Raw genomic sequence first — 23,452 nt, forward strand, 5'->3', positions numbered from 1 at the left:
TGTAAGGTACGTACGCACTGTACTGGCTATATAGATCGATCGTTTGTCTGTACGGTACATACATCTTGTACGAATTAGATAAATTGGTCGTCTGTATGTACGGTACATACACCTCGTACTGACTCTGTAGGTCGATCCTCTGTCATTACGACACATACACCTTGTACTTACTTTATAGGTCAGTCATCTGTCTGTACGATACGTACACCTTACACTGTCTATATGGATTGGTAGTGTGTATGTACGGTACGTACACCTTGTACTTACTTTAGAGGTCAGTCGTCCATCTGTACTGTATATACACCTTGTAATGACTATATAGATCGGTCGTCTGTATATGAGACACATAATCCTTGTACTGAACTCAGAGTTCGCTCGTCTGTCTATACGACACATACACAAGGTTTTGACTATAGAGGTCAATCGTCTGTCTGAACGGTACATATACCTTGTACTAATTTTATAGATTAAGTGTCTGTCTGTACGGTACATACACATTTCCCTGACCCAGACAATGAATTTGGACGATATCTAACAGTTTAAATAAGTTTTTTTCTCTATAACAAGATCAGTTTTGACGAGATTTTACTGTTGAAAACTCTTTTTATTGGTTAGTTTATTAAACTACAAACAATTCTGTGTTTGCTTGCTTTATTTGAACATTTATTCCAACACCGTTAAAGAATAGACTCTACACCGATTATAATGATTTCAACAGACCAATGTTTGTATTGGATAGGCAACTTGTTATTTATACTGATAATACAACAAAGCATATGCAAACATTAGATAACAATGTTTGCATGTGTAACTAAAAATGATATTTAATATTGAAAAAAATAGTTGTATAAAGCATAGTGCACAAAATCGTTTTTGATATGTTTGTCTACTAATTGTCCACTATGCTTATCATTGTAAATGTCCGTTTAAAAATTGTTTATTTGAAAATAAGGGTAAACAAACCACTAAAACTACCAGTTTTCACAGATGTCCATTCCCATACCCTTTACAGTAACTGAAAGAGACGGATATAGTTCCTCTCCTCGTGTGTACTACTAGTATTAGTTACTACAAATGTGTCACCACAAACAGCTATGGCTGTTGGATTGTCCATTCCATCTGATGACTTCAGCAGCTCTCTGACGTGTGTTCCGTCCACAGACATCTGTACGACGTTGTGTGATCCCCCACCACACACATAGATGTTACCCTCTCTGCCAACGTCTATCCCTCTAGCTTCCCTCACGACGCCGACTTTCGCCACATCCGTACAACGTTTGTCAGCCGACAGTCTAGATAGCGCGAGGTCCCCCGGGATGGTGTTACTGACACTGACAAGTGTGTCTCCCTTTTTGATATCATGAGTGAGGAACCGGCATGTGCTGTTATATTTGTATACAAACCCGGCTGCTCCGTCCTGTCTCACACTGTATACTGCTCCCCCACCTGTACCCACGACCAACTTCCCGTCTATATTTGCTATACCATAACAGTTTTTACCATTTAACACATTGATTGAAGATGTCAGGGATAGTTTTGAGGCCTTGACTTTCATGAGGTTAACACATCCAGGACTGCTGACAGCAACCGCTACCGTGTAGTTGTTTACCAGACACATATCCCAGGGATTTCCTCGAACGGTCACCTCGTTCAGGTACTGTCCTTTGTCTGTAAATAACTTAACCTTTTTGTTGTAGAAATCACTCACTACTACATGTGCACTCGGCATATACACAACACCATGGGCATAGCTATTATGTTTATCTGACGGGGACTTGATGTTAAATTTTCCGATTTCTTTTACACGTCGTTCTGACATGGGGTTTACTAAATCGCTATGGCAACCAGGAATGCATCGTGTTTGTTTCCCGACGACGATCTTTCCCATCGCGTTATCTCCAATGATATCATGTTCGAGGACAATGTGATGCTCGATGCTGACGAATGTAAATGACTTGTTTATCTCCGTGACAAGGCTCTTACACGACTCCACTTCTGCCTGTCCTCTCTGATACAACACTATCATCTCAATGTTGTTGTTTTCCTCTACGGCTTTAATGGACGATTTCAGGGTATTTTTCATTCCGTTCATCAGACGCTCGCACTGCCGTGATGATGCCTCCATGTCTCTTCTCTCTTTTTTGAACAATGTAATCAAATCGTCGGTGATGTCCTTCTGGAGTTTGTCAAGTCGTTTATCGACCTTTTCACGCAGGTCGGAGATGCTCTGCAGTGCGATTTCCTGGTTCTGTATCATGGTTTGGAGCTGTTGATCAAAGTCCTTCACTAATGAGTTCATACTCTCTGTTCCTTTCTTTAACGCCGCCTGCATGTCTTCTAGCTGCGATCCTGCTTTTACCTTCTGACAATATTCCGTCACCTTTGGTACTTTTACACAACTCCAATGGTCTTCGATCACGCATTCGTTGCAGCACAGAATTTGGTGATCCTCACAATACCGAACCATTTTTTCGCCGTGTTGATAACACCGAGGGGCAGACGTTTCTTTATTTTGTCGTTTGCTGTTGTTCCCGGTGACATTAAGTATATCACAATCATTATGTATGATATCGTGAAGGTGAACCTTACACGTGTCACAAAAGTTCTCGTTCATCGTCTTGCACCAAAAACTGGCTGGGTTGTTCAGGTTACCTTTTGTCTGGCAGGGTTTGCAGTACAATGGTTCAGACGAACGTTCCTTTAGCTGGAGAAGTTCGTTTATCACAGTATTAGTCGGAAAATGTTTTGCCCATTTATCCTTTGTTTTAGTCTGATTAACCGGATGGGTCATCCTTCTACAAACTGGACAAGAAAATGATGTTGCCGACGCCATCTGCCCGGACATTTCCTTGGTGATACAAGTTCCTAGGCAATCCTGACAGAAGGAGTGGAGACAGGGTAAGGACTTGGGTTGTTGAAGTCGCTCAAGGCAGATTGGACATTCCAGTAGCTGTAAGTCAAGTTCCGCAGGGAGACCGCCTTCAGCCATTGTGAGGATCAGAAAGCGTCAGCACAAACCTAGAATAGAAAATGACTGTGATTATAATTCAATACCAATAAGATAGGCAGCTTTAGAGAAACAGAGGCCAATTCATAACACATGGAATAGTATATACATGATTAGTTAATCAATTCCGATGCAATTTAATCATACTGAAATATTGTCCTCATAGGTTTATTGAGGTTTAGTCATATATATGTTGCCTAATGTCTAGTGTTTCTATACAAAAATGGTACCACTTTAAGGTTTTGACAAATAATTTCAGTTTTACCTCTATGAAGCCTTATCAAATAGTAGTGTTTCCCGTATGACCAATATACAGCACATTTTCCATTTTTTGTAGTGTATAATTCATTTATCGGTATTGTTTATATTTCATATCGATCACCTATACTAATTTAATTTTGCCTATCTCCACCATAATATTAATTTTGGTATATATCGTATATACCTAAAAAGAAAAACAACTGATGACGGAACTACTTTTTACACTTCAGAATGCAAAATTACAACGCAATTGTATAGTTGACGTAAAAAATAAATAAATCTTTAACTGTGCATTTACAACGTGTTTGTTTACTTTTTTAAATTAAATCCGGTTCGCGGATTTATGCAAAGTGCACAATTTGTGTTCGGTATATACCGTATATACCAAAAAATAACCTTGGTCATTCCTTAAATAACATCGTGTTTCAGTATTTAGGTCTGAGTAAAAGCGTACCGTTTCATTTTCATTAAATAGTGATAAAATCATTTAAGCAAAGCCATACATTTGTTATCTTACACATAATTTTGTGTCTAATCACTTTAAATTTAAACAAACATTCTGAGAACTTTGGGTGTGAAATGACCCTAGGTGTTGATAGGATATTGAACCCTGTACAACCAATCATTAACTTTTTGAGAACCGATACTATGTTAGTTAACTGTTTAAGTCATTTTGACGTAACAGAGGGGGAGTGTGTGTGTGTGTGGGGGCGGGGGGGGGATAACTCTTCTATTTCCTAGTCGCCAACAACCTATGTATACATGGATGTACATGAGAGTTTTCGTTTGATACTCGTATATACATACGTACTAAAATGTTACCATATTTACTAGCTTTTTGCTATCAATATAAACAGTTCATGTTACAAATGTTTCTAACATATTAAAGGTGTGTCTGCATTGCAGTACAGGTAAAACTGTATAATAAACAGATTATCATGTATTGTTTGTAAAATAAACATCACATGCTAAGGTATAATATCACATTTGTCCATTACACTCACCAAGGAAACAATTATTTACACGGAAGACACAAAGTCCTCTCCCACCAGCAACCGTCTCTCACCTAACGTGGGGTACATGTATTATCCGTAATTGATCTATTTTTAAAGCATGCCTAGCAATACTAAAACAGGTTTCAACCGGATGTGTTGCTCTGGAACATTCTATAATCTTGAGCAAAATGAAAAAAAAAAGCCTAGAGCACGATAATTATATGCATTTAACATTCATAAACCAGTTCCAACTTGATAACAACGGCCCGACATGTCGAGACATGTTCAGACGTGTGTTGGACATGATCGTCAGCCATATTGAAAACCTAACTAAAACACATGTACTCAATATACCATTGACAGGCATAACATTAATGATACAACACATATATTATATAAAATAAAAGTTACCTTATCCAAGTAAAATGTCTGCGGAATGAATCCATGACACATGCAGTTTTAAACCCACTGAATTTACCTTAGAACATGTATATAATCTAATATAGGTCATGACAGTATATATACGCATGTGTACATGTGTTTACTGAAGCGATACTAAGGTACTCTATGCACATACAAGTAAAGATCTACCGGACCCTTCAGCTTGAGCAGTAATATAGTTAAACGCTAGTGTTGTTCTGTAACTTTCTTTTCAAAAAAATAGGGGGGGAGGGGGGGGGGGGGGGGGGGGGGGGAGAAAAGACAATAAACTTAATTGTATGCGACCTGTCCGGACTTGTCCTTTTGTGTTAATACGCTATATATGTCTCTGTTACCGATATCTGTTTATTCTTATCGTATGATCCATATTTGACATCCATTCACCAATCAGTGAAGACATATATTATAATATAACTATACTGATCATAATATGGCCATGCCTTATGGCTTATATCATCGTATATCCTAACAAAATCGTATACGTGTATTTCAACTGTATACAGACGTACACTATGAGTCAATACATACCGTGCTTACTCAACCGGTAAGACACAGTGTATGCATGACTTTTCAGTAGCCATGCATTCTGTCGGGGTTTGCATGTAATCGAATCAGTAACTATGCACTTGTGAGGAGAATATTGTGATACCCGATTTTAAGTTTGCTTACACTTTTGATACACTTGTTGTTTAATGTTCTTAAAAATGTACTTCAAGTTGATAAGTACTCATGTGATTAACTTAAATGGGGTGAATTTTGACATACTAAAAATAACACACACGCCAATTCACAGCATGTGTCACATAGCTCGTAGCACCCATTACACTGTGTGTGTTTGTACGCGAGTCCATAGATGTGTATGCATATATAAGGTAAAACAGGGAGCGTGACATCCGTGTCTTACCAACACATCTCATTGAAAAAACTATATCATTGTTAAACTGGATAACAGAATTGATGCAAGGTATCTGGTTTCCGGGACCTGACAACATCATTCAGCAGTTTCAAGCACTTCAGTCATGTGCCTGTTTTGTTGATAATGTTTTCAATATATTTGTCTATCAATGGTACATATATAATAACAATTCAAGCATTTTGTTGACAGGATGAAGAATACACAGAGGAAGTCTATGGAACTACAACTGTTCATAAAGGGGAAATGGGCTTGTCCAACCCGTGATAAAGTATTAGACCACCGGAACACTCTGTAGAGACACGTCGCTAAACATGGAGTAAGACAATGGAAATACAACGTATGCTACAAAGAGTTCACAAGAAAGGATAAACTAACCAGATACAGCAAATCCCAAGGTAAACCAACACACACCTACTGTAGGAAATTGTTTTGGCGGGCCTACACATATCAGCAGCGCACGTTAAGACCCATAACGTGAGTTAGACGGTTGGTGATAAAGCCAGCCACGAGTAGAGCATTAGATGTTCCTAATGGCGGTCAAACAAAAGTAACAACTGAAGAAAGTGTACGAAAACTAAATGAAGAAAATAACACAAACTATGGATGAACAACCATTTTTTTTTTCAAATGCGACCAAGCAAAAAGCAAATACAATACCAATTGTTGCGTCCGTAGACGACTAAAACGGAGAAAACTACAACTGGGTCAACTTTGACAGATGATTTTAAATCTGGAGAATGTGGTTCTTTCAAAGTCATGACCATGTCAATGCAGGGAGTTGTAAAAGTTGATACCATGTCCCTTTTGAAACATAAATATGACGACATCAAAAATTAATTAGACAATCTCTCCTCCAGGGGGTTGTCAAATGTTATCACTCTATTCAGGTTCAGTTTTCGAAACCCAAAAGGGAGATCGTGGAGCGCGTCATACTGCACTATAGGGAAAATGCCAGATTAGTCTCAATCCCGAAAACCTGGACAACGGCATGAACGAGTCCATCAAAAAGATATATCCCTCTTTCCTATAATATCAGAGACACGGAAGTAACTGGAATCTCGACAAGGTTCTCAAAATTCAAATACATATAGCCCGTTACCAACCCATGCAGGCCTCTAGTTACATCTCTTCCGATTGAGTTGATAACTAAACAAGCCATCGTCAGTGTCTAAACTAACGACAAGAAATGTGTCATGTGGTCGGTGTTGACTGTATACATCCGGACAAATATCATCCCGAGCGCGTCAGTAAATAAAAAAAATAAAGAGATCGAGCTCAATTTCACAGGAATCTCATTTCCTGTGTTCATGGCCGACATACCCAAGTTTTAGACAGAAAAAAAACATATCCGTCTAAGTCATGGGGTATGAACATTGTTTCCCATGCACGTCACTAAACAGCGGTTTCATAGGCACGTCGACTTGCTTATAATAGCCAACCGAAAAAGTCGCTTTACTGTTGGATGAAAAACGTGGATCGGTACATAGAGAGTCGAACTTCCTAAATAGAATGACATATGGTTATTCTACAACGACTTCAGGAAACAAATACATGCGCCAAATATCATCTATGCCGATTTCGAATCGTTTCAAGTACCAATATCCGGATGTTGTAAACACCCGAATGTAAAATACACGAATAAATGACGCAGCACGTGCATTCCTGTAGTATTTCACAATTTGACGATTCGCACCTTATCATACAGTCCATAGAGCAAAAGTCCAAAACAAAGGGAACATTTGCGTACCAAACATTATGGAGAAAAATATCTCCTTCTCATTTGGGTGTATGGATATTGTCGATATCTTGCTCCAAACCTCTCTTGATAAACTGATGATTAATCTGGTTAAAGAAGAAAGTGTAAAGTCTAAGCATATGGCTTACATTTCGGCAAAGACCATTTCGATTTGTTGTTGCAGAAACAAGTATACCCATGCGATTATTTTGACGGACCTCATAGGTCTCATGAAAAATACCTTCCACCACAACAATTGTTCAATAGAAGTTTGTCTGGAGAAAGCATCACACAAGAGGCATACGACCACGCCCAGTCTGTCTGGAACAGTTTTTAGATAATGAATTTCGGCAAATATTCTTACCTCTGTGTTCTATTTTATATACCAATAAAATATAGCTATGCCTAATTATCACAATTTTTCAGACATTTAGGTTTATTGTTATCTTTTTCAAGTGGAGTCTTGCCTAGTGATGCCCACAGAATATACATTAAGTTGTGAAACAGAGTTAACAAACCCTGCACGTATAAGAGGTATAAACAAAATGTATAGAAAATTTGGTGAATGTACCGGTGAATTAGCAAGAAAGTTTGCTCAGGACAAACTTTTCACAGGCAGCGGGTGCAAACGTATAGCCTTCCGGTAGTACCGGTGGGGAATTGATTAAGATGAATAAGTTTCAGGAAGATCAGTCAAAAACTTAGGAAAGAAATATTCGAACAACATACATGGATGCATAATACACCCGTTGATATAGTAAAAATAACAAAAAGTCTATGAAAAACATAAATCAAATTTTCAAGTTTGAATGCACAAGTACATGCCATAAATAAAGCCTTACAAGTTCATTAAAAATTGATCAAAAAGGAGATCTGTAAAATGTGTAATACCGGTATATACTATATGGTGCATTTAAACAGCTCCTCAAACCATCTGCAAATTAATTGCATGTATGCACATTTATGTGCATGCAACTATTATATATATAAGGCCAAAATGTGCCTTTTCAAAGTTCAAGGGTGTTTTTACTACCAAACATAGTTAACTTAGCTTAAAATGTGTATTTAAAAAACACTTCCCATTACACTCTGTTTTCAATTTGCATGTTTACATGGTTTTCAGTAATTGTAGATGTTCATGCTTGTGACTGGACGTACCCCAATGAGTAAATTCCTCGATCCTCTCTATCAGTACCAGAAAATGGACAGCAATCAGGTGTGTATTAACTGCAGAAATCAGACGAAATGTAAAAGTTGAATGTTTCATTGGCAGCGAAGATGGTAGCTCATATGCCGGTCAGGTATATTGTATCATGTAATAAAAATCCTGTAATGTCTGCATACCGATTAACTACAACTTGTATCACCGAAATAACGAATCTACTCCTTTCATGTTTATAAGACAAACATCATATGCTGAAAAAGACAGTCCTTTGACCACCTCTCTTGCTCTGTTTTGATATCATCGAAAAACTTCCAATGTTTTAGCGAAACGTTGCACATGAAACACGTGACACAGTCCTCAATACCCGTATAGAAAAATCCGTTACTTGCAAGTTGATATGGAAAATGATGATGATGTTTAGGCCAATGTATACACGTATCCACGCTATTGCAACACTTCACCAGTAATTGATGACGTGGCTGTATCACCGTTACGCTATGCCGGATGTTATCCACCTCATAGGACATTTTCACTTTCTAGAAAGGAACATACACACTAAAGGCTATCGGACAAGAACAATAGCTTTTTAAACAATGTTCCCTTCAAACATACAGTATTTTTTTGGTCTTTGATATAAATCTTGATATCACCTTTCACCTTCTTCACGATGAATTATTGATCTCGTCCTAAGCGACAGACAATCTTCTTAGATGTGACTTCGTCGATGGTAATGTCTTCTCCTTTGACGAGGTCGATGTGTGCCTGTGCCATGAACGATATCGACTGGAATCCAATGTTCATTGCTGGTTTATATAGGATTCCCTATGCGAGGTGTGCGAGGCGTGCGAGGCGTTGTTCGAGGTATGCTAGGCGTATTCGAGGCATGCGAGGAATGGTGCAAGGCGTGCGAGGCACGCGAGGCGTGGTGCAAGGCGTGATGCGAAGCACGCGAGGCGTGGTGCAAGGCGTGATGCGAAGCATGCGAGGTATGCGTGGTGGGCTGCGAGGTGTGAGAGGTGTGAGAGGTGCGAGGCGTGATGCGAGACGTGTGAGGCGTGCGAGGCGTAATGCAAGGCATGCGAGGCGTGCTGCGAGACATGCGAGGTGTGCGAGGCGTGATGCGAGACATGCGAGGTGTGCGAGGCGTGGTGCGAGGCATGCGAGGTGTGCGTGGCGTGATGCGAGGCGTGTGAGGCGTGCGAGGCGTGATGCAAGGCATGCGAGGTGTGCGAGGCGTGATACGAGACATGCGAGGTGTGCGAGGCGTGATACGAGACATGCGAGGTGTGGGAGGCGTGATACGAGACATGCGAGGTGTGCAAGGCGGGATGCGAGGCGTGATGCGAGGCGTGATGCGCGGCGTGCGAGGCATGCGAGGCGTGCAAAGATGAGGAGCATATTATACATATACTTGTATGATTCGTTTTTATCTAAAAAGCTCAGGGGAAACAAAATCAAATTGGTAGCCAGTTCAAACGCATTTTCATGGTTTCTTAACGTATTCTGGTAGTTGGAATGAGAGAAAAATACTCTTTCATACCCAGGAGTGACTGATCGGCAAAGCCTCGTGTTTTACTAAATTTCTCTTTTCTACACCCCTGGGCATGAAATAGTCTTATATATAAAGCCTGTTAAATAACGCAAACACCTGTTGATACCCTTTTTTAGTGAGATATTACTCCTTAACAGGTATAATCAATGTTCGCTCATTGTCATGTTTGTCCTTTACGATACAAATAGCATACACGTATATAGCACACTATGCACAATCGCTTAATTAAAAAGATTAGCTAACATAACACATTCATTGGTATATATTGTTATATTTACACCAAAATGGTCAGAGTTAAGGACAGTTCGCTCTTCATTCATATAGTTACATGTCTTATATTTACCTGGCTAATAAATGCAGTAACATTTCAATACCGACCTGGTTTTCATTTAGTTATCATTATGAACTGAGAGTATTAAATCTTTTTCATTTAATGTTTTTTTTTTTTTTTATTTATAAATTACGCAGCTAGAATAACATGTTGTTTTTTCTTAACAATACGTAATTACCATCAATGCATTTTAAAGAAAATCCTCCAATTTCATAATTCTTATATGGATGCAACAAAAACAATGCAGTTTTAACGTTTTGTAATTTTATTTGTTGTGTTGTTAAGCTAAAGGTTTTAGACAATTAAATCAAAACATTGGTGATCATTTGAGAAACTGATATTTTTGGTGTTGAAACGAGGCCATAATTCTATCATCTAGTGTGCATTCTATCGTTAAGATATAAGCATACCTTTCAATTGTTCAGCACATATTTATTTTCATTTTTACTTCATTTTTAGTACAACTGAAAGACACGGATATATTTACTCTCGTCTTTACTACTAGTATTAGTTACTACAAATGTGTCACCACAGACAGCTATTGCCCATGGAGAGTTGATCCCATCTGATGATGTCAGAATTTCCCTGACGTGTGTTCCGTCCCCAGACATATGTACGATGTTGTGTGAATCATTACCACACACGTAGATGTTGCACTCCCTGTCCACGTCTATTCCTTTAGCTTCCCTCTCGACACCGACCTTCATCACATCCGTATGACGTTTGTCAGCCGACAGCCTAGACACCGCGACGTTCCCCGGGTTGGTGTCACGGATACTGACAAGTGTGTCACCCTTTATTTGTTCATGAGTGAGGGACCAACATGTATTGTTATATTTGTATATCAACTCAGCTTCTCCGTTCTGTGTCACACTGTATACTTCTCCTGTGCGTGTACCCACGGCAAACTTCCCGTCTGTATGTGTAATACCAATGCAGCCTATATCATATGGCATGTTGATCACAGCTGCCAGGGAACGGCCAACTCGTCCAGGTACTGTCCTTTGTCTGTAAACAACTTCAGTTTGTTATTATTGCTATCATCTACTACTAATTGTGCACATGACAGGTATGCAACACCATAAGGACAGCAATCATATTCATCTGACGGGGACTTGATGCTAAACTTTCCGATGTCTTTCACACGTCGTTCTAACATGGAGTTTACTAAATTGCCATGACCCCCGGGGATACATTGTGGTATTTTCCCAACGACGATCTTTCCCATAGCGTTATCTTAAATGGTGTCATGACCGGGAACAATTTGATGTTCGATGCTGACGGATGTGAATGACTTGCTCATCTCTGTGACAAGTTTCTCGCACGACTCCACTTCTGCCTGTCCTCTCTGTTACAACACTATCGTCTCAATGTTGTCGTTTTCCTCTATGGCTTTAATGGACCACTTCCTGGTATTTTTCATTCCGTTTATCAGACGTTCGCACGCCCGTGATGATGCCTCCATGTCTCTTTTCTCATTTTTGAACAATGTGATCAACTCGTCGGTGATGTCTTTCTGAAGTTGGTCCAGTCGTTTATCGACCTTTTGACACAGGTCGGAGATGGTCTGTAATCCGATTTCCTGACTCTGTATCATGATTTGAAGCTGTTTATTAAAGTCCTTCACTAATGAGTTCAAACTCTCTGTTCCTTTCTTCAACGTCGCCTGCATGTCTTTTAGCTGCGATCCTGCTTTTACCTTCCGACAATATTCCGCCACCTTTAGCACCTTTCCACATTTCTTATGGTCTTCGATCACACATTCGTTGCAGCACAGAAGTTGGTGGTCCTCACAATACCGAACCATTTTATCGCCGTGTTGATAACATCGAGGGGCAGACGTTTCCATGTTTGGTCGTTTACTTTGGTTTCCGGTGACATTCAGTATATCACAGTCATTATGTATGAAATCATGAAACCTTACAAATGTCGCATAAGTTCTCGTTCATTGCCTTGCACCAAAAACTGGCTGGGTTGTTCAGGTTACCTTTTATATGGCAGGTTTTGCAGTATAATGGTACAGACGAACTTTCCTTTAACTGGATAAGGTAATCTATCACAGTATTAGTCGGAAATTGTTCTGCCCATTTATCCTTGGTTTCAGCCTGATTTCCCGGAGGGATCATCCTCCTACAAACTGGACAAGGAAATGATGTTGCCGACGCCATCTTCCCGGACACCCCCTTTGTGATATAGGTCCCGAGACAATCCTGACAGAAGGAGTGGAGGCAGGGTAAGGACTTGGGTTGTTGAAGTCGCTCCAGGCAGATTGGACATTCCAGTAAGTGTAAGTCCAGTTCTGGAGGGAGACCACCTTCAGCCATAGTAAAAGTAAGAAATGGTCAACACAGACCTGAAATAGAAAATGACAATAGTTATAATTTAATACCAATGAGAAAGACATATATAGAAGCCGAAAAGTAATACATGGACTATTATTTAATCATCATTAAATGTTGTCCAAGTAGTTTAATTGAGGTTTAGTCATGTTTCCTATTTTTATCTTATAAACAATTCTGATTTAAAATAAACTGTCTATAGACAACATTATGTTATATGGTGTGCAATGGCTAGCAATTCTATAATACAAGTGATACCATTTGTTTTAAGTTTTTGAAAGGTTCCAGTTGTTTTTTGATAAATAGTTGTAATGTTGAAGTTTGTAGTTCCTTATCACAAAGTAATATTTCCCGTATGGCCGATATACAACGCATTTTTTTTTTTTGTAGCGTATAATTCATTTAGCGGTATTGTTTACATTTCATATCGACCATCGATAATAACACAGTGTTTACTTGAACTTAAATGTGTGTGTATGTCTGTGTATATGTATAAGTCATAAGATCATTTAATCAGAGGTATACATTTGCTTTCTAATACATAAGTCGGTATTTTTATCACCTCAATGCTAGTATTGAAGTCCTTTGATGCAGCAGGGGAGGTAACTCTTATGTATATCCAAGTCGCTAACATATTGTATACATGGATGCACATGAGAACTTTCGTTTGATACTCGTATAATACTATGCGTACGTTCTTACATGCGTACGTTCTTACATGTAACGATGATTACTAGCTATTTGCTATCAATACAACCAATATATGCTACAAATGAAATAAGAAGTTTCGGTTTGTATTTTTCTAACAACAGCAAAGGTGTGTCTACATTGCAGTATAGGTACAACTATAATATACACAGATTATCATTGACTGTTTGTAAAATAAATATCACATGTTAGGGTACATTATCACCTCTGTCTTATATACTCACCAAGGGGACACTTATTTACACGGAAGACACAAACTTCCATTCTAATAACAACCAGACATTGTTTACTCCTTGAATCCTTCTCTCGAGACAAGGAAGTAAGTAGTGTACATATCGAATGGAAAAGGCGGAGTCAAAATTCCGGATAGTGCACGCGTCATATTACTTAACGCTGTTTTTTACAACATTACGTGTATTATAACTCACGATGGGTTTTTGTATATGAAATAAAAAGAGGCTACATAGGTGCTGTGTTGTTTTTTGTGTAATTAACGTTGAATAAGAAATATATAGTTCTATAGTACAGTATAGACTTGCTTTAGCTATTTTCTTTTCATTTGGAAGTTTGGATAGGTCAATCGTAGTATAACAGAAGACATTTTATAAGGAAAGGATAATGTGATTTGGTTAGATGGATATGGGTATACATACAGGTTCCATCACAGGAAAAGCTAAGAGCAATATGATTATTTCCTAAGAAAATTAGGCGTGATAACGCCGACCAAGAGGTTAGAGTTAGGGTTGTTTCTGCAGGTAGAATGATGCTCTCTTAGAAGGACTTAAATAAGTACCGACATTAGAGATGCAATAGGTTAGCCTGGAGCTGGTGTGATTGGTGGCGACTATCCCTTTTCCTGTGAAGTTTGGTCAAATATAGGATAAGGCAACATTAGTCAAGTAGTCGTTTTTCATAAAACTATAATCTTAAAATAGTACATGAGGAATAGACGGCTCCTTCTTTCATCTATCATCACACTTCGTCCATTTATTACTTACTTAATCCCCCTTACTCATTTTCGTGTCTTTTCTTTGTTTGTTGGATAACCAAACTAATCGGTAGTGAATTGGCCACTCAAAACAAACCAAGGAGGAAACGCAGTCATAGTGAGAGGAACACTACTAAACGGAGGAAACGTGGAGAAGGCTAGTAGGGGTTATATTACGTCGTGTGTAGTCAAATTGAATTACATAAGGTATATCAATTGATAGTGTCTATAGTCGCATGGTATCGTAATGCAAGGCCAATTACAGGAATTCATAGTACATGCCGACGCACTGGGTATCACGGAACAGGTCGAGGTACTGGGTTTCACATACCGAACGGACAAAATATCAAAATAAAACAAAAAAAGATAACATAACATAAAAATAATAATAACAAAGCAATGTAAGGTTAAATTTTAATTTGTAATCCACATATATATACGTTACATGTATATACACACATACATGCTATTTATACAGTTATATATTATGTTATAAAAGTAAAAAGATAAACAAACACAAAAAAAAAAGATAATCTCAATATAAAAAAAAGAATAACAACAAAATCAATAAAAAGTAGATAAATGATAATAATAATAATATAACCTTGTAAATATTCAGACAAAATATATCGAGTAAAAATGAAATCCAATTGATTCGTAAACAGGGGTAACATGATAGTATACCATAAAAATGTACTTTGGGGATAATGCTATTAACACTATTAACATCTTACTGTTAAAGGTCACGTTGTATTTTATGTCTAGATAGTATGCATGAAAATCGATAGACACGAATATCTATCGCTATGACAACATGTATTACTTAAATGGTTGTTAAGCTTCCTAATTAAGAGTGTAATTGATTAATATTTAATGAGCTTAGTATGTTCGTACGTTAAAGACGATATTGCTTGATAAGAACTTCAGAGACTGGACCAGTTCAACATTTAGATTTAATCGTAGCATTGACATTTATTGAAACACACATTATACGGTATGATGACGTTTGTGTGCACTGATTGGTGACGTTGTATGTACTTTATGATCACGTTTGTGTGCACGGATTGATGATATTGGCATGGACTGGTCGATGCCGTATATGTACTATATTATGACGTTTATGTGCACTGATTGATGATGTGTATGTGCACTGATTGATGCCGTTTGTGTGAACAGATTGATGACGGTTATGTGTACTGATATATGACGTGCGTGTACTCTGATAAACTGGAAGTCACCCTGTACTGTGATACCTAATATTTCGCCCTGTTCTTTGATATCCGATACGTCACCCTGTTTTCTGGTTCCAAGTGTACAGTAATACCAATTACATCGCCATGTACGTCACCCTGTCATGTAAAACCCAGTATGTCGCCATGTACTGTGATACCCAATATGTCGCCCTGTATTGTGATACCAAGAACATTGCCCTGTAACTTGATACCTAGAACGTCACAATGTATTGGGATTCCCTGTCCGTCTCCCTGTACAGGATACCCAGTACGTCACCCTGTACTGTGATACCAAGTGCGGCGCCCTGTACTGTGATACTCAGTATGTCGGCTTGTACTGCGATGCCCAGTACATCGACCTAAACTTTGATATCCGGTACGTCGCCCTGTACTTTGATACACAGTACGTCCCTCTGTGAGTTGATACCCATAACGTCCCCATGTACTGTGATTCCCAGTGCGTCGCCATATACTGTGATAACCTGTATGTCGCCCGGTACTGTGATACCCAGTACGTCGGCATGTACTGTGTTACTCAGCACGTCGCCATGTAACGTGATACTAGTACGTTGCCCTGTACTGTGATACCCAGTATGTCACTATGTACTGTAATACCCAGTACGTCAGCATGGATTATGTTACCCAGCACGTCGCCCTGTAACGTGATACTAGTACGTCCTAAGTTATGTGATACCCAGGATGTCGCTATGTACTGTAATACCAAGTACGTTGCCCTGTCCTTTGATATCCGGTGTTTCGCCCTGTACTGTGATTCCAAGTGCGTCGCCTTGTAACGTGATACCTAGTACGTCGCACATAATGTGATACCCAGGAGGTCACCCTGTCCCTTGATACCCAGTACGTCGCCATGTACTGCGATACCCAGGACGTAACCCTGTATTTCGATACCCAGTACGTCGCCCTGTACTGTAATACCAAGTATGTCACCATTAACTGTGTTACCCAGCACGTGACCCTGTATTGTGAAACCAATTGCGTCGACCTCTACTGTGATACCAAGTACATCGCCCTGTACTTTGATACCGTATTCTGATACACAGGAAGTCACCCTGTACTGTGATGCCCAGTATGTCGCAGTGTACTGTGATACCCTATACGTCAACATTAACTGTGTTATCCAGCACGTTGCATTGTACTGTAATTCCCAGTGCGTCGCCCTGTACTGTGATAAGTACCGACTTTACAGATGCAACAGGTTAGCCAGGAGCTGGTGTGATTGATGGCGACTTTGTATCCCTCTTCCGGTCAAGTCGGGTCAAAGTCAGGATAAGGCAACATTAGCCCAGGAGTCGTCTTTCATAAAACTACATCTTAAATTAATACATGAAGGATAAACGGCTCCTTCTCTCCTTTATCATCCCACTTGGTCCATTTGTTACATACTTAATCCCCCTACTCATTTGTTTATATCTTTTATTTGTTTGTTGGGTAACCGAATTAATCGGTAGTGAATTGACAACTAAAAAACAAACAAGGAGGAAAAGCTATCTCTTACTTTGGCAGTCAAAGTGAGTAAACAGTGAAAAGGCTAGTAAGGGTTCTATGACGTCGTGTGTAGTTTATAGTCAAGTTGAATTACATAATTAATGTATATCACTTGATAGTGAACATAGTCGTATGGTATCGTAGTACAAGGCGAAGTACAGGAAATCATAGTACAGGCCGACGTACTGGGTATAACAGTACAGGGCGACGTACTAGGTATCAAAGTACATGGCGATGTACTGGGTATATTAGTACAGGGTGACGTCCTGAGTATCACGTATATGTAGATATAACATATATCACGGTAGAGGGCGACGTACTGGGAATTGCAATACAGGGTATCGAAGTACAGGGCAACATACTGGTAATCACAGTACAGGGCGACGCACTGGGTACCACAGTACAAGGAGACGTACTGAGTATAACAGTATAGGGCGACGTACTAAGTATCACGGTATAGGGCGATGCACTACGTATCAAATTACAGGGCGACGCACTGGATATCACAGCACAGGGCAACGTACTGAATAAAACAGTATAGGGCGACATACTTAGTATCACGGTATAGGGCGACGCACTACGTGTCAAATTACAGGGCGACGCACTGGATATCACAGTACAAGGCGAGGTACTTGGTATCACAGTACAGGTCGACGTAATGGGTATCACAGTACATGGCGATGTACTGGGAAATCACAGTACAGCGTGACGTACTGGGTACCACAGTACAGGGCGACGCACTTGGAATCACAGTGCAGGGCGACCGACTTTGTATCAAGGTACAGGGACACCTATTTGTGTATCACAGTTCATGACAACGTTCTCGGTATCACAATTTAGAATGCCGTACTGAGTAATATAGTATAGGGCAAAACTTCGGTAATACAGTACAGAGCGAGGCACTGGATATTACAGAACTCGTACACAGACTGGATATTGCAGCACAGCGCGACGTATGTAGTATCACACTATGTGATTATGTACTAGGTTAACAGTACAGAGCTTGGTAACGAGTACAGGACGTCGCACATGGTATCAGAGTACAGAGCGACGCACTTGGTATCACAGTGTAGGGCGTTGTCCTGTGTATCACAGTCCAGGGCAGCCTACTTGGTATGGCATTATAGGAAGAAGTCTAGGTAAAATGTACTGGCTAAGGAGATATGTGTGGTAAATAATTCTTATACTGACTACGAAGGTCGGCCGTCTGTCTTTACGGTACTTGGGCCTTGTACTGACTAATATATCGTTGGTCTGTCTGTACGGTACATATACCTTGTACTGACTATGGAGGTTGAACGTCTGTCTGTCCGGAACATCAATATTGTACATACTTCAGAGTTATTTCGTCTGTCATACACATTGTACTGGCTGCTCAGGTCAGTCGTCTGTCTGTACGGTACATACACATTGTACTGGCTACTGAGGTCTACCGTCTGTCTGTACGGTACATACACATTGTACTGACTATGGATATCGTTTGTCAGTCTGTGCGGTATATACATCTTGTACTGACCCCGTCTGTCTTTACGATACATTCACCTTGCACTGACTTTAACAACACTCTCGGAAAACAATTGAATACTGAAGATAATTGCAGTGCTTGTAAAAAAGGCATTGTTGTGTACGGATAAAAAACTATTGTTTTCCTGTAAAAAGACGACATTAAATTTGTGATCAAACAAAATGGCTGACACTCAGGCGAGATGTATTGCAAAATAATTGAGGGAATTTCCACAAAACATCACAAGATGTAAATATCTTTGTTAAAATCCCACGCAATATTTCGCGTCTTTCTCAAATCCTGTTTTTTTTATAAAGGCTCAAATTATACACTGTTTAGTTAATATCCAAATAAATTATCCCCGGTAGAGTGATTTTGAATAAAGCATTGATAAGTCATAGGATACCATTATATCAGGACAAGTCTGTAACAAGAGCTAGGTGCGTGTACATTTCATCTTCCCGGCATGAGTATTTGTCCAACCGTAACGAGTATAGTCATTACCAAAAGAAAATATCAACTCAACAAAATTTGTTAAGTGTTTTAAACCTAGGGACTATGTACTATCTCTTAAAATATTGATAGTATATTCATAAACTAGCAGCAGATATAGTTCCACTAACGTAGAGTAGCCGTAGAAAAGGAACTATTTTCACGCAGCTTTTACACATTTATTGTTTTGAGACGATGGTGTGACTGAGAGGTAGGGATGCTTGTGTATGGTACACACTAAGTGTACGCTTATGTTGACATTTATATATGTTCAGGGTATTTTGTACCGGTAGAGTAAAATATACACGGCGGTATGTTTCCATAGGCGGTAAATGGTCAAAGATATGTACGTGTATGTACGTGTAAAACGTTTAACAAGCAAATTGTGTACTTTAAAAAATCACAAACTGATAACAATATTATGACTATTAATCTTATACACCACATATCTGACATAATATAGTTTGACTAGATATTATTCCCCCACAAATTATGTAATTTTGATATTGTAGATGATATCTAAATCATACTAAAGTAGGGTAACACATTAGATGTTCTATCATCATTTGTCGATCAAACATTTAGCTTTACGTCACAATTTCCAATTTTCTTTCTTTCTTAACATAGAACCCTGAAAAAACGCACCAATTAATTAATATAAACTAGCTATTCAAGTGATTTTATCTAGAAGAAAAAGTTTCACTCGCCTCCATCGGGTCAATACTAAAACTAGTATTGCAGTTTGGTGTACATTATCGATACAATATTAAGCGCTGATGATTAAAGAGGAAGCAGTAGTTGTAGGTACAAACAAGCAGTGTGGGCAATGGTGTTAATAAATAAAGAGCGAGTTATCAATGCGTTGACAAACCACAATTCGCGAGTCAGGTAGACAAGCCAAAGGTTAACATGATAGTCAACATGTTACCAACAAGCATTTCCCCAAAAGGCGGAAGTTTATGAAGATGTTGTACATACTGATAGTTTTGCAAAATAATATAGAACTTCCCCATTCAATTCATTTCCTTTGAGGTAAGTGCGATTAAACATTTTTTGTTTTGCTGAATAGATATGTTCTGCCACACCCTAAACACGATCGTATCTACTTCAAAGAATACAACTGTGATGCTAATGACAAGATAATTATCCTTATTTGCTATAACTCACATACTAGTGCTTATTCATTGAACTGTGCTGATCAACTATACAGCTTACAGTTACAGGTGTTGTATACGGAGAGTGACATAACTTGCTCCTCAAACAATGACCAAGGCCACTGAAAATTATGGAAGAAAGATTCTAAACACAGGAATTTTGAAATCAAACACTCACACCCTTATCGTGTCTCTTTCTGTAAAAGTCCCTCTGACAAACCATAAAGTAATGTTCATGGAGACAAGATGTGCTGATGCTAATGACAATCGAGCTACTAAATCGTACACAAGTAGCTTTGTATCTCCTCACAGTGTCATAATTAACCATTGTACTGGTTACCGAGTGTACTGTACATAATAGCATGAATACCTTTGAGGAGAAGCCATTTTTCTTGTGGAAAAAATGTCTTTGTATACGGTATAAATATTATGTCGTCAAAAATACGGCACCGAGTTTGAGTGCCAAAAAAAATGGATGCCGATCAGGCAAAAATATTGGACAATACTCGAGGAAATTTCCACAAAACTACAAGCGGTATAATATATCTGTGAGAAATCCATAGCATTTCTGATGTCTTTTAATTATCTTGGTTTTTTATGGAGATTCAAATAATACACTGTTTAATCCTTATCCCATTGTAATTATCCTCGGTTGAGTGGTTTGGAATGAAGCTTTGATAACAAACACGACACAGTTAAATAAGGACAACAGTGATCTCGGTTTAACGACGGTGTATTGGTCAATTTGATATTATCTCTGAACTCAGATATCTATGTACACATATACAAGCTATTTACTTGCATTCCTATTGCATGTATTGCTACAAACATTAGGCAATAACGACTTGGTAATTCAGCTTTATTAATCAGTAGTATTCAAACAGCGCAGTCTAAAATCCGTAACAGGAGAGCGTATGGCGTATACGGTGAACCGATCAGGCAAAAAACCTTGCCCCGCGTTAAGACAAAGACACAATTAAAACAGCAGAACTACCCTATCATATGTGTCATTGTTTATTTAGAGACGTTTAACGGGGCATCAGGGTGAAGTAACTTTATTTTTTGCCTTTTTTTCAAATACTACATAAACATATCAAGTGAAACTCCTTATGGAAAATAACGATCGGATTTGGCTGAAATAGATTCATAAAAATGATTAAATCTAAGAAAATCATCGGTATTTCTACCTGTCTGACCAACGTTATGTTCAGGGATTTCCCTCTATTAGCGCATGCGCATAGCACACCATTTCTTTGTAAACAAAATGACTGGCCGTGTGAAGTAAGCGAAAGAAAAGTGTTGTACCGTGTCAGCTACGAAACGAAAAGTTGCCAAATGGTCAAAAGATAGCGCAAGGAGTACGTTACGGAATCATTATTGCAGGTGGGCAGTATTCAAAGGAGAAAATAACTGCCGTAGCAGTTAGTACGGTGCATGTATTCTTCCGGATAGCCGGTTAAGCTGAAATGGAATCGACAGAAATGCTAGCGCTGTTTATGTTATGAATAAATATCTAAAACTATTAAGCTCGCTAGTATCTTTGTCTGAGTTTGAACACAGATGAACTTAGTTTAATATGTTAATGGGCATGTATTGGAGAGAGTTTACTTTGTGTTTCTATAATTATACAGTGGTTTATGCGAAAGGAAGGGATAAGTGACTGGTTAGTTTGATTTTTCCATGAGGCCCTCCAAGGGATAACTGTTGTGATGGCCCACGGCGTATTTTCTGGGTCACCGAGATACGTGTTATCGAAGTCCGTGGATTTACATAATTTATAATATTACCGGGTTCAATAAAATGGTATGATTTAATTATATTGCTGAATTAAACGATTATTTTTGTTTTTACATGCAAGATTTAAATTAGTACTAATATGAATACCCGGCCTCCTCTGCCCCGGCAACATATAAAAAAAATCAGAAAGGTTTGTCCCTTGGTGTAGGGAAGGTGTTTAGCCCCGCACCATCTGTACCGGCCATATTCCGGTACTAAATTCAATACATATTTAAATATATCTACTTTATGTTTATGCCTATTATCATTGTTGACATTTAATTGTAAATGTATAACGGGAGAAGGCTGTGATAAATTGTAAAAACTTGTGCCCCATCCCTTGTTTAATTTTATTGGCAACACATTTATGTTTAAAGCTAAATAAATTTAAATTCTGAATATTGGCAAGTGTGCAATTAACTTCTAATGATGAATAATACTGTTCAAAAAACTTGGTTTCTTAGTGCGGTAAGAAGTTGCAGTTGCATGACGGCCCCTCTCTGGGGGCCCCTTTGGAAACCGTTTCATCTCGCTCGCACCACTTGTGTTTACTGCCTAGTCAGGTGACGTTATCGGCGCTATTTTTAGCAGGGCTTTCCCGAACAATTCAAGTGGTCAAACTGGACATTTGGAACGGACTATGAATATGGGGATAGCGAGGTAACATAAGTGGAAGTGCATACAATACATATATTCATTTAAAAAAACCGCCTTTTCACCTGATGTCCCTTTAAAGCATTATCTCTGTATGTTTACTTTTCTTTAAATTTCAGTTGCAGTTTCTTGACCAATTATCTCCTGCTCCCTATCTCACCAAAAGTAAAGATTCTCTTGAAAATCATGTTGTATTGATAGTCTGTCGTCGCTGATTTATATATCCTTCTTACGTAGGATAACATTTAGGATGTAATCTAACCACTCGGCGAATCTATAATTGGCACGTTACGATGTTCAACATATTTCCTTCTTGCACAAACATGTAGACCTGAATGACTAATTAGTTAGCTATACAAGTAATAAAAAAATAACCAAAAGCATCAATCGGGCAAATAATAACATTGCGGTATGGTGCATACTATTTAATACATGTTAAACGATAACGATTGTATATGACGGTATAGTTGCGAAGAAGCAGTGTTCAGAAAAAAAATAAGTAAGCATGATCTACTTTTATTAAAAGTTGTCCAATTATCATTTAAATATTATGTAGCTGTTGCAAGGACGTTAAATAAATGATCTCTACCGTAAGTTGATCTCCGTGTATTAACTCATGTACTTATGTTGTAACCTTCCAATTAATGTGGTTAACAAATTAGTCAAAAACCTGCAGACAAGCCAAATATACAACGT

General features: G+C 38.7%; 4 protein-coding genes across 6 annotated transcripts; all 4 read right to left on the reverse strand.

Moving 5' to 3' along the window:
- Positions 1-634: 634 nt before the first annotated feature.
- LOC110441545 (tripartite motif-containing protein 6-like) lies at positions 635-9,579 on the reverse strand. 3 transcript variants are annotated; one of them, XM_021484723.1, is made up of 2 exons: positions 8,514-9,579; positions 635-3,018 (listed from the first exon to the last, which is right to left on the reverse strand). In XM_021484723.1, the coding sequence occupies exon 2, from the start codon at positions 2,987-2,989 to the stop codon at positions 1,007-1,009; it is 1,983 nt and encodes a 660-aa protein (XP_021340398.1). In that variant the 5' UTR covers positions 2,990-3,018; positions 8,514-9,579; the 3' UTR covers positions 635-1,006. The 3 variants fall into 3 exon arrangements, with proteins under 3 accessions (XP_021340398.1, XP_021340397.1, XP_021340396.1); XM_021484722.1 differs by lacking the exon at positions 8,514-9,579 and adding an exon at positions 4,675-4,779; XM_021484721.1 differs by lacking the exon at positions 8,514-9,579 and adding an exon at positions 4,273-4,378.
- On the reverse strand, positions 9,329-9,892 carry LOC110441537 (DNA-directed RNA polymerase II subunit RPB1-like). Its single transcript, XM_021484713.1, has one exon. It carries the CDS (start codon positions 9,890-9,892, stop codon positions 9,329-9,331), a length of 564 nt encoding a protein of 187 aa, XP_021340388.1.
- Positions 9,893-10,655: 763 nt separating this feature from the next.
- Positions 10,656-13,888, reverse strand: LOC110441536. The gene is made up of 2 exons (XM_021484711.1): positions 13,675-13,888; positions 10,656-12,756 (listed from the first exon to the last, which is right to left on the reverse strand). Exon 2 carries the CDS (start codon positions 12,250-12,252, stop codon positions 11,755-11,757), a length of 498 nt encoding a protein of 165 aa, XP_021340386.1. The 5' UTR covers positions 12,253-12,756; positions 13,675-13,888; the 3' UTR covers positions 10,656-11,754.
- LOC110441538 (E3 ubiquitin-protein ligase TRIM13-like) lies at positions 12,314-12,727 on the reverse strand. Its single transcript, XM_021484714.1, has one exon. The coding sequence runs from the start codon at positions 12,725-12,727 to the stop codon at positions 12,314-12,316; it is 414 nt and encodes a 137-aa protein (XP_021340389.1).
- Positions 13,889-23,452: the final 9,564 nt, after the last annotated feature.

The sequence above is a fragment of the Mizuhopecten yessoensis genome, unplaced genomic scaffold (genome assembly GCF_002113885.1).
Source record: "Mizuhopecten yessoensis strain PY_sf001 unplaced genomic scaffold, ASM211388v2 scaffold716019, whole genome shotgun sequence".
Lineage (NCBI taxonomy): Eukaryota > Metazoa > Mollusca > Bivalvia > Pectinida > Pectinidae > Mizuhopecten > Mizuhopecten yessoensis.

Excerpts from the sequence above, each read along its gene's own strand:
- LOC110441538 (XM_021484714.1), bottom strand. The coding sequence starts at position 12,727 with ATGGCTGAAGGTGGTCTCCCTCCAGAACTGGACTTACACTTACTGGAA.
- LOC110441537 (XM_021484713.1), bottom strand. The coding sequence starts at position 9,892 with ATGCCTCGCACGCCGCGCATCACGCCTCGCATCACGCCTCGCATCCCG.
- LOC110441536 (XM_021484711.1), bottom strand. The coding sequence starts at position 12,252 with ATGGAAACGTCTGCCCCTCGATGTTATCAACACGGCGATAAAATGGTT.
- LOC110441545 (XM_021484723.1), bottom strand. The coding sequence starts at position 2,989 with ATGGCTGAAGGCGGTCTCCCTGCGGAACTTGACTTACAGCTACTGGAA.